We start from the raw sequence: 17539 nt of genomic DNA, 5'->3' as shown, positions 1-17539 counted from the left end.
ATCACTTCTAGAGGCCATGCTTCCAAATAAGTGTCCTCAGGGAGGTGTATATACAGAGAGGGAGTGTTATAGCTACACGGGCCTAAGACAGCAGCAGTTCTTTTGCAGTCCAGTCTTGGCATTGCATTCCACTGATTTCATGGTGGTTCAGTCTTTGGTAGCTGAAAATGCACTTCTCTCATCACCTCTCTCATCTTAGTCATTTGCTCCTAACTGCATTTTCTAATCAACTTGAAGGAGTGGTGATTTGTTTATAAAATATTAAATCACCATGTTATATATGTTTTAAGAGGTCAAGAAAAGAAAAGAAAAACACCATATTGAGGTCTTGGTAATTAATGTGTATATTTTATCAGTAATTTAAATAAATATTTTGTTTGGTTAAGATGATAAAAGAAAAATCTATTTGTGTGGTACGTAGTCTTAAATACTTAAATACTGTTAGCTCAGTCAGTGTTTATTTACAAGCTGTAGTGCAAGAGGCAAAGAGGTCAGACTCACCTCTCCTGCAGGAGGCTTGACTGACACCTCAGGAACTGCTAATTTCTCTGTTGGCTGCAATATGAATTCTTCACTCTTCAAGAGGGAGAGAGAGAAATAAGGTCAGAGAACTGGTTTACAGGCTCCTATCCAAGATCCAGAAGGAAAGAAATAGAACAATGAACCCAAGCAGTTTTGTTGCCAGAGCACTGGTGTTCTTCAAGAAAGAAATGCTACTACAGTACACCATTAGGGCACCCTTTTAGTTACTTATGAGCCTAATTATTGTAGAAGCTTTGAGAAAACACCCAAAGAGCACACCCCATTTCTCACCTTTCTTTCCTGTACTTTGGGGGCAGAATCCAACAAGGTCTCATGATCCTCATCATCTGTGTCTGCATCACCCTCAGTCTTCAGAGGCTAAGGCAAGAACAGAAAGCTTGGTGTCACTATTTGCTTCCTAGATCTCAGTGATGCAAGACTGCCTTCACCCTAATTATCTACAGAGGAAAAACGTTAAGGCTTTCCTGCAGTGCTAATTTGGGTTTGCAGCACCCGTCTCTGAGACTTGGACCCACAAGAAACAAGGTGTGTCACTTGGGAATTGTGTGCAGAGGCCCTCAGGAAGGAAGAAGTCTGTGAAAGACTTTATGCATTCTTGGGACTAGCCTTGAAGGAAGCAGCAGTGGTGCAGATACCCATACGGAGGACATTATTGGTGGAGGCCAATGGGAGAAACACGGGGTTTCCCAACCTGTCTAATTAACCCCACTCAGGAGGTGTCATTTCAGTTTTCAGGTGTAGGGGAGGGAGGAGAGAGATGAGAGTTCAAGAGCCAGCTTTTGAACTTCACAGACACATTCAGGATTAAAGCTGCAATGCTATACACCCTTGGGAATAAATCTTACTTAGACTTAATGAGATTAAGGGCCAACAGGTACAGGATTCAGTTCCAATGACTTCAACAGGAACTAAAAAGTCATGACAAAACTGTCTGATCAATTTCATCAGGACCCAAATTCAACTAACTTAGACTGGACCTAACAAGGTGTGTATTAAGAGCATTTGTTATATTTACTTCTTTATACCTTTTAGCCATAAATGCTCCTGAGAAATAATCATGTGCAGTCTAAAACTGGGGAAGGAACAGTTCCCCACACCTATTGGTGGGTCTGCCCCTCTTGTAAAAACACAGCTGCAGTGGTTCTAGATCATCCCTGCTAGCCTCACAAACCCACTCCTCCCTCATCAGGAAGCCATCAGGTCCATTTCTTGAGCACTGCTGCTGTCGATCCTGCTCACCTCAGCTGGATTCACAAGAGGCTTGGGCTTCACCTCTGTCAAATATAAGGCACGAGAAAGTAGCAGCAGAGAAGGGGGGACGTTTTCTCTAAGATGCAGATCTAGCCACTGTGTAGCAAAAAGAATCAAGGAGAAAGATGGTGTCAGAGAACTTTGATTTAAACTGTGGTGGGGAATTGCATTTTAGTGAGCCTGAAAAATCCATGCGCAAGTGTTGGAGCATGGGACACCTTCCTACATGGACAAGCAACCACCTTTTACATCGTGTTCAGATAGAGGCCGGCATCTCAACTATCATTAGGCAGCCTACTCATGCTTGCTTTATCTTCTGTCTGATCCATATCATTCTTAATTTGTTTAATCTGAAAAGCAAATCCTGCAACATTCATGTGTTCCTTTCCCACAATGCTTTAGAGTAAGAATTCAAGGCAAAGCAGGCCTCTGCAGAGATGGGGCTGCTTGCTGGAGTTTGCCCTGGAATATCCTATGGACTGGCCTGAGGTCAAGTCCAATGGAGAGTACACAGCAGCTCACCCAGGGGAAGGGGAGACCTAAAGATGCCAGAGGTTCCTCAACGACATGAAAATATGGGGCTCCACCATTTCAGCATCCACGTGAGGCCCCATACTTTCCTGTAAGCTCCCAGCAGAAAAGTCAGTGGGGACATCTGAAGGCCACCTAGGGATGCTGGGGTGCAAAATTCCAAGACAGGTTAAGCTAGCTTTCAGCTAAGTGGTGGAATTTGCTGATTAGCTGTGCAGATGTTGAAGCCATGTCTGTCTTGCTCAAGAGAACTCAGATCCTTCAGCACAGGATCTAATCCTGGTATGCTGAATCTCCTACCAATAACTGCTGACTCATGTCAGATGGTACCCAATTCAGCTCATTTGGGCTCTCACCTCATTTGGAACAGGATGTTTAAATATGTAAGACTAAAGTCTGAAAATGGGGAATAGCACTGGGAAAACTAAGTTGATCCAATTGGGATTTAGCCATAAAAGCTGCACTACTTTCTGTTAGACACCCTAAGGGTCCTGTTACATCAGATGATGTACTCTGTTATGACATAAGAAGAGAAGAGCCTAGCTGCTGGATCAGGCCATTGAATATCTATGAATAGATCTCTCCTCCTCCATGAATCTATGTAAACTTGGGCTTAAGCTTTAAGTATATTTTGTGCACATCTAGGAGATGCAGGGGGGAAATTATTCAGAATAATGAATGCTGTTCCTGGCAACCTTGAAATAATTAGTTGTGAGGGAGAGTTGACTGTTTTTAAATGTTTTTTGCTTTCTTAATGTTTTGCTTTATTTTAATTTTTGCTCCTTTGTTGCTTGCTGCCCTGGGCTCCTTTGGGAGGAAGGGTAGAATATAAATTTAATAAAAAAGAGTAATTCTCTTATTGGAGCCGATCCCCACCCCCCTCATCCCCAACATGCCTGTTTGAGTTGCTCTTTCAGCTGCTCCTCCGTGAGGCCCAAGGACCTCATTCCTCTGGCCCTGCAGGCACTTTGCAGCTCAGACACGCTCAAGCCATTGACACCTTCCTTGGCAATCATCTGCACATAGCAAAGAGAGAACAAATTAGCACCACCTTCTTCTTTTGGAAATCAGGCCACCATCCCATTCACCAAGTGGAGAACTCAGAAGGTAACTGTCTCTCACTGACACATACTATGCCGTGTTTCTCCGAAAATAAGACACCGTGTTATATTTATATTTTTCCTCAAAAAAACACACTATGGCTTATTTTCAGGGGATGTCTTATTTTTTTCCTCCTCCTCCTCCTGCCGCCGCTGGCATTCCTGCTGCGCCTATCACTATGTCTTATTTTCGGGGTATGGCTTATCTTCCTTGAATGCTTAAAAATCCTGCTATGGCTTATTTTATGACTACGTCTTAAAATAGGGGAAACAGGTAGAAACAAACTGAAGCACTAAGAGTAAAACAAAGAACCTTTCCCAAGTAATGCAGAGGGTTAAACTATTTTTGAAAAGAAAAAAATATTACACCATTCCATTCATATGCCATAGAATGGAATGGCATACAAAAGATGAACAGGTCAAATACACTGGGCAGAAGACTAGGGACATAATATACAAATGATACACTGGGAGAGACTATAGAAAACAGACCTGAAATTTACGGCATGTTCTTCACTGAAAGAAAACTATATTAAAATGATGTACTGGTGGTATTTGATCCCAGTAAAATTAGCAAAAATGTATAGAACAAGTACAAAAATATGCTGGAAATGTAAAGAAAAAGGAGGTACCTTTTATCGTATGTGGTGGACTTGTAGTTAAAAATGAAATGAAAAAAATGTTTAAAATTACTTTTGTTTAAAAACCAGAAGCTTTTTAAATAGGAATTATAGGTACCAAGATTCCAAAGGACCAGAAAAAACCTGTTCATGTACAACAGCTGCATGGACGTTACCAGCCCAGAGATGGAAGGAAGAGACAACCCCAACCAGAGAAGAATGGCAAACCAAGTGGATGGACTATTTATAATGTATATACAAGATTATTGTAAGCATGTTAAAACATTGGCAGGATTTTAAACACACTTGTAATGTATCAGAATGTATGGATAACTTAGAAAGATAAAAATTTGAGAGGTATTGATATTAAGACTAAGAGAGCTGAGTGGGGGATAATCTCACTGTATACAAGTTGTACAAGTGACAAAGTATTTCAATATGCAGTTGAAAATAGGATGGGGGAAAGTCAGGATATTCAGAGTAATCTCGATATTTGGATTCGGAATTGGTTTTGTTATATGTTTATATTCTTGAAAATAAAAAAATTAAAGAATAAAAATTAAAATATTACACATGGCCTTTCCTTCCAACAACAAATCATAGCTTTGGGTTTATTAGGTTTTCGTGCTTCTGTCAATACATCAAAAGTCACCTCTATCCAAGTTTCAGTAATGTGCAAGTTTAAAATCAGCCTACTGATTAAAAATCAAAATCCCTATTTGGTTACAAATCCTAGTCTTAGTAACTGAAAGCTGTACAGTCATACCTGGGTTTAAGTACGCCTCGGTTTGAGTACTTTCAGTTTAAGTACTTAAGTACTTTCAGTGACCTGTCTGGAACGGATTAATCCACTTTCCATTACTTTCAATGGGAAAGTTCGTTTCAGGTTAAGTACACTTCAGGTTAAGTACGGACTTCTGGAACTAATTACACTCATAAGGTAAAGGTAAAGGGGCCCCTGACCATCAGGTCCAGTCGTGTCCGACTCTGGGGTTGCGGCGCTCATTTCGCTCTATAGGCCGAGGGAGCCAGCGTTTGTCCGCAGACAGCTTCTGGGTCATGTGGCCAGCATGACAAAGCTGCTTCTGGCAAACCAGAGCCGCACACAGAAATGCCGTTTACCTTCCTGCCGGAGCGGTCCCTATTTATCTACTTGCACTTTTGATGTGCTTTCGAACTGCTAGGTGGGCAGGAGCTGGGACCGAGCAACGGGAGCTCACCCCGTTGCAGGGATTCGAACCGCCGACCTTCTGATCAGCAAGCCCTAGACTCTGTGGTTTAACCCACAGCGCCACCTGGGTCCCTTAATTACACTCATACCTCGGGTTAAATACGCTTCAGGTTGAGTACTCCGTGGACCATCTGGAACGGATTAAAAGCACAACTTCAGGAGGCTTCCGGTCGCTCGCGCGGCCATGTCGGTCGAGGTTTTGCTCGCGGAGTAAAACCTGGCGCGTCAAGGACTGGGCACGTCGCTCCGGCGCAGCGTGTGCCCTCAGAAATCCCAAAAAGGGCTTTTTGGGAACGTGGTGGTTCGGCAGCGGTTTTTGCGGGCTCCCCCCTCCCCGGGAAAAGGCTTTTTTTTAAGCCGCCGAGAGCGAGGGGGTCGGAGCTGCAGCGCGAACGGACCTGGCGCTTCCCTTGACAGCGCGAAGCCGCAAGACTGACTGGCAACAGCGGGTGATTCTTCCTTCAAACAAATGCAAATGAACCATGAGTAACAAGCGGAATTAATTAGATTAATTGGAGAAATTAAAGTTTGGCCACGGATAAGGGGTTTAAAAGAAGGAAGCCAGCCCCTATCTACTGTTTGAAGCGGCAGCAGCAAAAATTACTGAAGCCGCAAAGACTTTTTAGAGACCAAGACTTTTGCTGGAGAGCTGTCAAACCTCCCCTATGGAGAGGGGGGGGGAGACGATTTAGGTGTATTCAGAGAACAATTAAGCAATTAAGTTGTAAAGATCAAAAGGGAGTCATTTGCTGGAAAGGAGGACCTGTCAGCTCAGCCAGAGAATAGAGGCTTTGTTAGTGTAACAAAGCCTCAAAAGAACTGGGAAAGAGCTGTGAAGTCTGTTTCTTTGTAACTATTTGGAAAGTTGGGACAGTGTTATTTGGAAGCTAAAGACTTGCCACATTGTTGGAATTATATTGAAAAAACTGCAATAGACTGTGATGGATCTTGGCTATACCCCTATGGATTGAAAGTACTTGTTGCCTGTGAGAAAGGAATTTGGTTCCCAGCACCTACTCAGTTGTTTGGGTTTCATGAAGGCTTGGTGACCTTGGGGAACCAGCTGGAGGAAAGTGAGTGTTTTCCAGCACTGCAGCCACTGTTGGCAATACAGTGGTGTTTTGAACTAAGAGGAAACGAAACTAACTTCCAGCACGTCAGCTGCTGTGTGGATTACAAAATATTTTGGGTTTTGGTGAAAGAAAAGGTGTTTGCCAGCACATCAGCTGCTGTGTGGATTACAAATGATTTGTGACTTGGTTGGTGAAGATTTAATGTGATTTCCAGCACGTTGGCTGCTGTGTGGATTATAAAATATTTTTAAAGAGAAGTTCTACTGGTCTAGCACACTAGCTGCTAAGTGGATTACAAAATTTGGGACTCTGCAAAGAAGGCACCTCTCTGGACCTCAAGATTGAGCAATTATACTGTGGATTACAGCTTTTTGGTGTGGGAAGGCACATTAGCTGCCTGGTGGATTACAAATTATTTGATAACCATAAAGGTGGAATATATAACTAGAAAATGACGGGTACGGATAAAAAAATGCAATTGAGAAGGGAGTCCAGAGATCAAGCTTTTCAAGAGCAAAATTTGGAATTTATGAAAGACAATAAGCAGAGCCTACAAAGTTTAACTACAGAAGTTAAAGCTACTACAAAGTGTCTCCAGGAATTTAAAGAAGAATTTGGTGTATTGAAAAAAGACCTTCAGGAAGTAAAAACGCAGGTCTCTGGTTTAAATGTAAGAGTGACGGATATTGAAACAAATAAGTTAACGGACTTAGAAAAGTTGCAGGAAGAAACGCAAATTAGGCTTGCTTTTATTGAATTAAAAGATAAGGAGAACCAATTAAGACTTAGAAATTTGCCGGAGCTGGAGAAGGGAAAAGGAGATCTAGGAGATTTAATTGCTCAAGAATTTTCTGACTGGTGGGGCCTGGATAAAGAAGAGATAAAAGCCACTATTTTGAGGGCCTACAGAGTAGGCCCAAAAAAGAAAAAAGATTCTAATTTTTTAAATGATTGTATAGTGGTTTTTCAAACAAAGGATCAAAGAGATAAGATACTAGGCCACCATTATCAGAAAAAATTGGAAGTTCTCCAGCATACAATAATTTTATTTAAAGAAACGCCTAAATTCTTTTTGGCTAAGAGAAATAAATATACAGACCTGACAACGATTCTGACAAGGAAAAATATTTTTTTCAAGTGGAAATTCCCAGAGGGCCTGGCATTTAAATACAAACAAAAAGAGTACAAGATCCGATCGGTCGAGGATAAAAGAAGATTTCTGGAAAGCCACGCAGAGGATTTTAAACCATCAACTGGAGGAGATCAAGGTTTGGGAGCTGGAGCTGGACCAGGAGCATTCGATCCAGAACTGCTGGCAGGATTTGGAGCTGGGACTGGTGCTGGGCCAGGGGAAGACGTTTAAATTATAAAGTAAGATAAGATGGCGCTAAGAGTACTTTCGTGGAACGTGAATGGGCTAAATTCAAACGTTAAAAGAAGGAAGATTTATCATGTAGTCAAAAAGCAGAATTTGGATATTATTTGCTTACAAGAGACCCATGTAATCAGGACTCATAGAAAAATTCTACAAAATAAGTCATTGGGCCAAGAATTTATATCTGCTGATAAAGTTAAGAAAAGAGGGGTAGTCATTTATGTAAAGGAAAAATACAATCCTAAATTGTTGTTTAAGGATGAAATAGGGAGATATATTGCAGTGGAAATATCTCTGCAAGGCGAAAAATGTTTGATACTTGGAATTTATGCACCAAATGAAGCTAAATCAGACTTTTTCAAGAATATACATACTGCGTTGTTGGATTATTTGGATTATAAGATCATAATGATGGGAGATTTTAATGGGGCTGTATCGACGATGATGGACAGAACTCAAAGACACAAAATATCCAATGATGGTAAGCTTCCAAAAACATTTTTTGATTTGGTAGAGAACTTAGACTTAGTAGATGTTTGGAGGCTGAGAAATCCATTGGAAAAAGAGTTCACCTTTTTCTCGGACTCGCAAAAGTCAGGAAGTAGATTGGACTACATTTGGATTACAAAGGACTTGTGTCCAAAAGTGACAAAAAGCGAGATATGCCCCAGAACTTATTCAGACCACAACGCAGTGCTAATGGAGATGAAACAGTATCTGCAGGGCTCTTTTAGATGGAGAATGAACGACTCTTTATTGAGAAATGACCAGATAATTAACAAGGCCCAGAAGATGATGAAAGATTATTTCGAATTAAATTTGAATAAAGGACAAAATATTACAGTGGTCTGGGATGCCAGCAAAGCAGTAATGAGAGGATTTTTGATTCAACAGAATACAATTTGGAAGAAGAAGAGAAATGAAAAGAAGGAAAATATTTTGGACAAATTGAAAGAAATGGAAAAAAAATTGAGGGACAATCCGAAAAGTCAGGAAGTTCAAAAAGAGATAAAAGCTTTGCAGGTACAGTATTCCCAAATAGTAAATGAAGAAATTGAATGGAAAATTAGAAGAATGAAGCAAAGATCGTTCGAATCAGCTAATAAATGTGGGAAACTGTTGGCCTGGCAATTGAAGAAAAGACAAAAGGAGAATACTATCATAAAGATTATGGAAGAAGGAAAATCTATTGAGAACCCGGCAGAGATAAGGAAATGCTTTACAAAATACTACAAACAGCTATATAAAAGGGAAAAAGAAGATTTAGATGGGATAGAGAAATTTATAAAAGAAAATGGACTGCAGAAAATTCCAGCACAACAAAAGAACCTACTGAATGGACTGATTACAAGACAAGAGATTGAAATGGCAATTCAAGAATTGAAAAGTGACAAAGCCCCAGGACCGGATGGACTTACCTCCAAGTACTATAAAACATTAAAAAACTGGTTGATACAACCTTTAATGGAGGTAGCAAATGAGATTCTAGGGGGGGGGGCAAAGCACCAGAGACTTGGAAAGAAGCCTTTATCTCTCTGATACCAAAACCGGATGTGGACAAGACTCAGGTTAAGAATTATAGACCAATCTCCTTATTAAATGTGGACTACAAGATATTTGCTAGTATTTTGGCGTCAAGACTGAAAAGGGTGTTGAAAGACTTAATTCATAAAGACCAGGCAGGATTCCTGCCTGGAAGACATATGACGGACAATGTAAGATTTATAATAGACATTTTGGAGAGACTGGAAGTGAAAATAAACACCAAAGCAATGTTAATCTTTGTGGACGCCGAAAAAGCCTTTGATAATATTTCTTGGAATTTTATGAAAAGAAATTTTGCAAAAATGGAGGTTGGGCAAAAATTTGTTAATGGGCTTAATGGTATTTATTCTGAGCAAAGAGCGAGGATTATTGTAAATAATGTGGTATCAGAAGAGATAAGAATTGAGAAAGGAACAAGACAAGGGTGCCCACTCTCCCCCCTGTTATTTATTTCCGTCCTAGAGGTTTTGCTGAATATGATAAGGAGTGATGAAGGTGTCAAAGGGATTACAGTGGGTTCGAAACAATATAAGTTAAAGGCCTTTGCAGATGATTTAGTTTTGACTTTGCAGAATCCCGAACAGAGTGCAGTGAGAGCACTGCAGATAATTCAAGAATTTGGCAGTGTGGCGGGTTTTAAGCTGAATAAAGGGAAAACTAAAGTATTGGATAAAAATTTGACATTACAAGAGAGACAGAATATAGAGGAATGCACAGGACTGAAGTGTGTAAAAAAGGTGAAATATCTAGGAGTTAATATGACGTCAAAAAATTTGAATTTATATAAAGACAATTATGAGAAATTATGGAAAGAAATCCAGAGAGATTTGGAAGTATGGACGAGGTTGAATTTGTCTTTAATGGGTAGAATAGCAACTGTTAAAATGAATGTTTTGCCGAGAATGTTGTTTTTATTCCAGGCCCTACCGATAGTTGACAAAATGAAATGTTTTCAAGAATGGCAGAAGATATTGTCTAAATTTGTCTGGCAGGGGAAGAAACCAAGAATTAAATATAAACTTTTGACTGATGTTAAAGAAAGAGGAGGATTTTCCTTGCCGGACTTAAAGATTTATTTTGAAGCTGCTGCCTTTTGTTGGTTGAAAGATTGGTTTTTGCTAGATAATGATGATTTGTTGGATTTAGAGGGCCATGATAATGCATTTGGTTGGCATGCATATTTATGGTATGATAAAGTGAAATTGCATAAAGGCTTTAAAAGCCATATAATTAGGAAATCATTGTTTAATGTCTGGATGAGATATAAGGACTTGTTGGAAAGGAAAACTCCTAGGTGGATCTCACCACTTGAGGCAAAGAAACCTAAAAGGACAAATATGGATGAGAATAGGTTGAAATACAAAGATATTTTGATGGAAGTGGGAAACCACTTTAAGTTAAGACCATATGAACAATTAAAAGATAGGTTGAGCGACTGGTTTCAGTATGTGCAGATAAATGAAGCATTCAAGCTAGACAAAAAATTAGGATTCCAATCAGAAAAATCGAAACTAGAGACGGAGTTATTAGAGACAGATCACAAGAATTTGTCCAGAATGTATAATTTGCTGTTAGAATGGCACTTGAAAGATGAGCAAACAAAATCAGTTATGATTGAATGGGCCAAGGATCTGGGTCATAATGTGATGATGTCGGAGTGGGAAAAATTATGGAAGAAAGGTATGAAATTTACGGCTTGCACAGTGTTGAAGGAAAACTTGATGAAAATGATGTATAGATGGTATCTGACGCCGGCTAAGTTAGCTAAAATGTACCACAAAAGCGACAATAAATGTTGGAAATGTAAACATGATGTTGGCTCATTCTACCATATGTGGTGGACATGCCCTAAGATCAAAGGCTTCTGGGAAATGATTTATAATGAATTGAAAAAGATGTTTAAAAACACATTTCTGAAAAAACCGGAAGCCTTTTTGCTTGGAATAATTGGGGAAGAGATTCCCAAGGACGATGTTAATTTGTTTATGTATGCCACCACAGCTGCTAGGATTTTAATAGCAAAATATTGGAAAAAAGAAGAATTGCCTTCGAAGCAGGAATGGCAAATGAAAATGATGGACTATATGGAATTGGCAGAATTGACAGGAAGACTCCGGGACCAGACAAATGACAAAGTTTTAAAAGACTGGAAGAAATTTAAAATGTATATAGGGAATGTATTCGATAATTAGAGTTTGAATATCCAGGAAAATAAAGAGGTCAAGGCATTAGGGAAATAATAGAAGATTAAAAGTTTGAAATAAGGATAGATGATATGAAGATGAATTAATTGTGAAGTTTTAAAGAGATTAGATGATGGGTAAGAATGATGATTTAGAAACTGCTAAAGAAGTTATAAAAATGAAAATCAGATAGTAGGGAATTGGGGAAGCCTGAAGACAATGATTACCAAAATGGATGAGAAAGGATATATATATATATTTTGTATGTTGTTTGATTTTTGTATTTTGATGTTTTTTGTATTTTTGTATGTTTGTTGACAAAACGATTAATAAAAAATATATCAAAAGGGAAAAAAAATAAAAAAATTAAAGCACAACTTCAGGCAATGCCAATGAGATATTAAAAGCACAACTTCAGGCGATACCAATGAGACGGAAACATGGAAGGTGCCTAAAGAAGCCAGGGTGGCTATCTAAAGAACTTTTAACTGAGTTAAGATTTAAAAGGGATATGTACAAAAAATGGAAAAGGGGAGAAATCACCAGAGAGGAATTCAAACATATAGCCAGCACATGTAGAGACAAAGTCAGAAAAGCTAAAGAACAGAATGAACTCAGGCTCGCCAGAGAGGTTAAAAGCAACAAAAAGGGCTTTTATGGGTATCTCCGTAGCAAAAGGAAGAACAAGGAAACAGTGGGGTCACTTAGAGGAGAAGATGGTGAAATGCAAACAGGGGACAGAGAAAGGGCAGAACTCCTCAATGCCTTCTTTGCCTCAGTCTTCTCCAAAAAAGAAAACAATGCCCGACCTGAAGAACATGGAGCAGATGATTCAGCAGGGGAAACACAGCCCAGAATAAGTAAGGAGGTAGTACAAGAATACTTGGCTAGTTTAGATGTATTCAAGTCCCCAGGGCCAGATGAACTACATCCAAGAATATTAAAAGAACTGGCAGAGGTGATTTCAGAACCACTGGCAATAATCTTTGAAAATTCCTGGAGAACAGGCGAAGTTCCAGCAGACTGGAGGAGGGCAAATGTTGTCCCTATTTTCAAAAAGGGGAAAAGAGAGGACCCAAACAATTACCGCCCAGTCAGCCTGACATCAATACCAGGAAAGATTCTAGAGCACGCATTCAGCAAGGCCTTTGGCAAGGTGCCCCATGATATTCTTGTAAAGAAGCTGGTAAAATGCGGGCTTGACAATGCTACCATTCAGTGGATTTGTAACTGGCTTACTAACCGAACCCAAAGGGTGCTCATCAATGGCTCCTCCTCATCCTGGAGAGTAGTGACTAGTGGGGTGCCACAGGGTTCTGTCTTGGGCCCAGTCTTATTCAACATCTTTATCAATGACTTAGATGATGGGCTTGAGGGCATCCTGAGCAAGTTTGCAGACGACACCAAATTGGGAGGGGTGGCTAATACCCCAGAGGACAGGATCACACTTCAAAATGACCTTAACAGATTAGACAACTGGGCCAAAGCAAACAAGATGAATTTTAACAAGGAGAAATGTAAGGTACTACACTTGGGCAAAAAAAATGAAAGGCACAAATACAGGATGGGTGACACCTGGCTTGAGAGCAGTACATGTGAAAAGGATCTAGGAGTCTTGGTAGACCACAAACTTAACATGAGTCAGCAGTGTGATGCAGCAGCTAAAAAAGCCAATGCAATTCTGGGCTGCATCAATAGGAGTATAGCATCTAGATGAAGGGAAGTAATAGTACCACTGTATTCTGCTCTGGTCAGACCTCGCCTGGAGTACTGTGTCCAGTTCTGGGCACCACAGTTCAAGAAGGATACTGACAAGCTGGAACGTGTCCAGAAGAAAGCAACCCAAATGGTCAAAGGCCTGGAAACGATGCCTTATGAGGAACGGCTTACGGAGCTGGGTATGTTTAGCCTTTAGAAGAGAAGGTTAAGGGGTGATATGATAGCCATGTTCAAATATATGAAAGGATGTCATATGGAGGAGGGAGAAAGATTGTTTTCTGCTGCTCCAGAGAAGTGGACACGGAGCAATGGATTCAAACTTCAAGAAAGAAGATTCCACCTAAACATTAGGAAGAACTTCCTGACAGTAAGAGCTGTTCGGCAGTGGAATTTGCTACCAAGGAGTGTGGTGGAGTCTCCTTCTTTGGAGGTCTTTAAGCAGAGGCTTGACAGGCATATGTCAAGAATGCTTTGGTGGTGTTTCCTGCTTGGCAGGGGGTTGGACTGGATGGCCCTTGTGGTATCTTCCAACTCTATGATTCTATGATTCTAATCCACTTTCCATTACTTTCAATTGGAAAGTTCGCTTCAGGTTAAGTACGCTTCAGGTTAAGTACAGACTTTCAGAACCAATTGTGATTGTAAACCGAGGTATCACTGTAGTTATGCACAGCTGTAGTTATGTAAGTTTGAAAATTTGTAACTATAGAAAGTGAGAGAAGAAGCATTACTGACACACTTTAGCTGGTTCAGTATAACCAGCACTCAATCAGCTTCAGACAAACAATGGGTGCCCTGATTAACTAACCTAAAAGACCATACAGGAACTATTTTGGGACTGGGGTGTGAGTTTAGTGTTTCTGACCCACTAATTGGGCTGATGATTCTGTCAGCCCAAAGCACTGAGACTTGGGCATGATTGCACCTTTTAGACTCAGGTATCAGAAGAGAGAAATGACTGGCAGAGAGCTGTTAACGGTGTGTTTTTTTTGTCTCTTACTTCATCATCTGTTTTGATAGACCTGAGCTTCATCAAAAGCTGGAAGCGGAGGAGGTTATTAGTGCCAATGGGCTGCAGTTCAAGCAATTTGCAGAGGACTACCAGCTGTGGCCGCTCCAAGTGTTCCAGGGTCAGCTCATCCTCAAAGAGCTTTGAAAACCGCACGATCTCCTGGGTGCTGGGCTGTTGGCCACTATGCCGAACCTGTACAAAGCAATGAATAAGATTCCAGCAAGAATGTGTCCTCCTCCTTCTCCTCCCATACATGCTCCACAAACACGTGGAAGTTCTTTCCCTAGTGCATATAATGTTCAGGACATGGTGAATCACTTCTCAAAAGGTCCTGAAATTTGGCAAGACCAACAGCTAAGTTCTATAGAGGCCTCAGGATTACTCAATCTCTAAACATTGTTGGAAATATAAGCATCGGAATGTGCTGCTACTGACAGACACCCGATGTGGAATCTATCGTATTTTTTTTGGACCATAACATGCACCTAGTTTTTTGAGGAGGAAAACAAGAAAAAAAATTCCCCGGTTTTCCTCCTCTAAAAGGCTGGGAGGGGGGCGCTGGAGGAAGAGCTAAGGAGGCAGTGGGGGTTGGCAGGGAAGAACGAGCAGCATCCCTCAGCTGCCCCCACTTCTCGCTGAACGCGGCGGAGGCGAGGGGAGGCTGATACGGTATGTGAGCTGGGGCTTACCTGTCCCCCCAATATTTTATTCAAGTTGGAAGAGGGAGGGAAGGAAGGAAGGGGTGAAAAAGAGAGAGAGAGAGAGAGAAAGGGAGGGAGGGGAGAGAGAGAGAAGAAAGAGAGGGAGGGAAGAGAGAGAGAAGGAAGGAGAGCAGGCAGGCAGGAAAGCGGTGAGAGAGAGTGAAAGAAAGAGGGAGAAGGAAGGAAGGGGTGAGAGAGAGCGAGAAAGAAATAAAGAAAGAAAGAAAGAAAGGGGGGAAAGGAAGGATGGAAGGAAAGAAGGATGGAAGCTGGGAGGAGGGGTGGAAGGGGCTCCCTTCTGTCTCTCCCTCTCACCTTGCTCTGGCGCGGGGATCTGGCTCTTTGTGTGGGATCTGGCTCTCGCATTCGCTCCATAACATGCAGCGACTTTTCCCCTTCTGTTTTAGGAAGGGGGGGGGGAGTGCGTGTTATGGTCCGAAAAATACGGTACGTACTGACTTTGAGTGCAACTTATATATTGCACTAAACCCTCAAGTAATGAGTAAAAACAAAAACAAGAAAACCTACCTACATTATTATGGCGAGGGGATTCAAATACTTTCCACTACTACAGGGCTGAGGAATCTCCAGCCTGCAGGCCAAATTTGGCCCACAAGGCCAATTTCGGGAAGCTATGCCCAGCCATCCTCAGCAGATGTCACCAGTGAAGTGTAAGTGTGGGGCGTCTGATGGTTCCCTCCTTTGCTGGAGCAAGGCATGCTGCCAGCCAGCAATCAGCTGATGGGCAGTAGAAGTCTGTACCTGCTGAACGTAAGAAGAGAATTGCTTCGTGGCTTCTCCAGTACTGGCTTTGTTTCTTCTGGCCAGCTCTGCGATGGTCTCCTGCAGGAATTTGGCTAGTTCCAACTTTGCACTCAGTTTCTTTCTCTGCTTTTCTTCCTTAATACAAATAATAATAAACATTTGCAATTATCTAACGATTTTGAATGTTCAGAAGCTTTTTCAGTACTTCTTACAAGAACCCTATAAGGCATGGTCATGGGACAAGAAATAATCTGGGGCCCTAAAGTTGCTGTTGGACTCTAGTTCCCATCAGCCTCAACCAGCATGGTCAATGGTCAGGGACGATGGGAATCGTAATCCAGTAACATCTGCAAGGCCACAGGTGAGCCGTCTGTGCTGTAAGAGATGCCAATGTTATCCTTTTGCTCACAGCTAGTCAGTTTCTGTTCCACTGTTATTTTTCATGGCTTAAATTTATAGGAGATAACAAGAGATCAAAGACTTGCTAGAGGTACTACTGTAGGTTCTTAATTAGCACGAATGCTAAAATTGCCTGGGAGATACAGAAGTAGAGTTTTCCTGACTGCTGCTTTAACTGCTAGTTCCATCAAGGTACCTGTTCCTCTCTACAGATGGCAACCGTTTTTTGTGCAGGTTCCGTTCCTGGCCCCCACGTGCATTGGTGGAGCACGCATAAACCCACCTCACCTCATCCCATTCCACCCTCTTCTGGGTGGCTGTACATCAATTGCACGTGCTCAAAATGGTTGCTGCCTATATTTTATTCTATTATTTCATTCCCAAATCCATTGTTGGGCAAGACTTTTGTTAGGAGTGAACAAGCTTTCGTGTTTTCCCAAACTCTTCATCAGCAAGATGATACAAAAGGAGGCATGAAGACTCAGTTCCATTTGAGACTCTATTCCGAGATGCAGATTGCACACATAGATTGCTAGGTGTTGCAGGTATCAAGTTATACCTAGGATTCTCATCCCCACTTGTGAAAGCATCATGCCTGGCACTTACCCATATCTGACTTATCCTTTTATTCCATCCTTCTTTCAAGAAGCTCAGAGCAGTGTATAGGATCTCCCACTCATCCATTTTATCCTAAGAATAACCTTGTGGGTTAAGAGAGTGTACATGCAAGTGCGTTCAGCCCAAGGCTGAGAGGATTTGAACCTAGGCCTCTCTATCCCGCTTCATACAGTTTATGGAGACATTAATTCCCATATCACAAACAGACAATTCCTGACACAGTGGCACCACATCATGCTATGCTATACTGTGGGTGTAGCGAAGGCTGAGCTGCTTTACATACCGACCTTTTTAGATTCGGTTTCAAAGGTTGATGGCAGCATCTCAGGAAACAGTTTCAGAAATACAGGTAAGAGGAATTCCATGAAGGGCACAATGATGAACACCAAAAAGGGAACCAGCCGGAAAAGATCAGCAGAGGTTCTCATCAGCTGCAGAGGTTAAGACACAAAGCAGAACAACAGAGTCTCTTCCTATGCATTAAACTTGTCAGCAGAGGCCCTGCTCAAAAGACCCAGGAAGGTGACATCAGCAAGGCTAAGGCCTTTACATAAGTGGCTTTTTGTTGCTCTGGAATTTCAGAGAAGCTTTGCAATGCACTTGTTTTTAAGATGTCATTCAAATAATTTTGTTCGCCAGGATTTCAGTCTCCTATATGGCTGGAGAAATGTTAAGCCAGCTCCCATTTTCTTGTTTATGACACTATCTTTCATTTTACTAAAGCTATGCTGATATGATCCTTTCATGGATCACTACCTTGTAGTGGGGCTTGAACAACTCAGAGAAGCTCTGAGCTATGCCGTGCAGGGCCACCCAAGATGGACAGGTCATAGTGGAGAGTTTTGACTAAACGTGATCCACCTGGAGAAGGAA

At 41.3% G+C, this 17539-nt stretch overlaps 1 protein-coding gene across 3 annotated transcripts in view; it reads right to left on the bottom strand.

Annotated features, from left to right (window-relative positions):
• LETM2 (leucine zipper and EF-hand containing transmembrane protein 2) overlaps window positions 1–17539 on the bottom strand; it is a 34447-nt gene that overhangs the window by 6193 nt on the left and 10715 nt on the right. For 2 of the 3 annotated variants that reach the window (XM_035139834.2, XM_060283056.1), the window contains 7 exons: window positions 16954–17097; window positions 15647–15784; window positions 14172–14375; window positions 3222–3341; window positions 1783–1890; window positions 814–900; window positions 502–576 (listed from right to left, as the gene is read on the bottom strand). In XM_035139834.2, coding sequence (XP_034995725.1) covers window positions 502–576; window positions 814–900; window positions 1783–1890; window positions 3222–3341; window positions 14172–14375; window positions 15647–15784; window positions 16954–17097 — 876 coding nt within the window. The remainder of the gene's footprint in view (window positions 1–501; window positions 577–813; window positions 901–1782; window positions 1891–3221; window positions 3342–14171; window positions 14376–15646; window positions 15785–16953; window positions 17098–17539) is intronic. The other variant, XM_035139837.2, reaches the window with a different exon arrangement.

Source organism: Zootoca vivipara, chromosome 15, assembly GCF_963506605.1.
Source record: "Zootoca vivipara chromosome 15, rZooViv1.1, whole genome shotgun sequence".
NCBI classification, from domain to species: Eukaryota; Metazoa; Chordata; class Lepidosauria; order Squamata; family Lacertidae; genus Zootoca; species Zootoca vivipara.
This window is presented reverse-complemented; position numbering and strand designations above follow the sequence as displayed.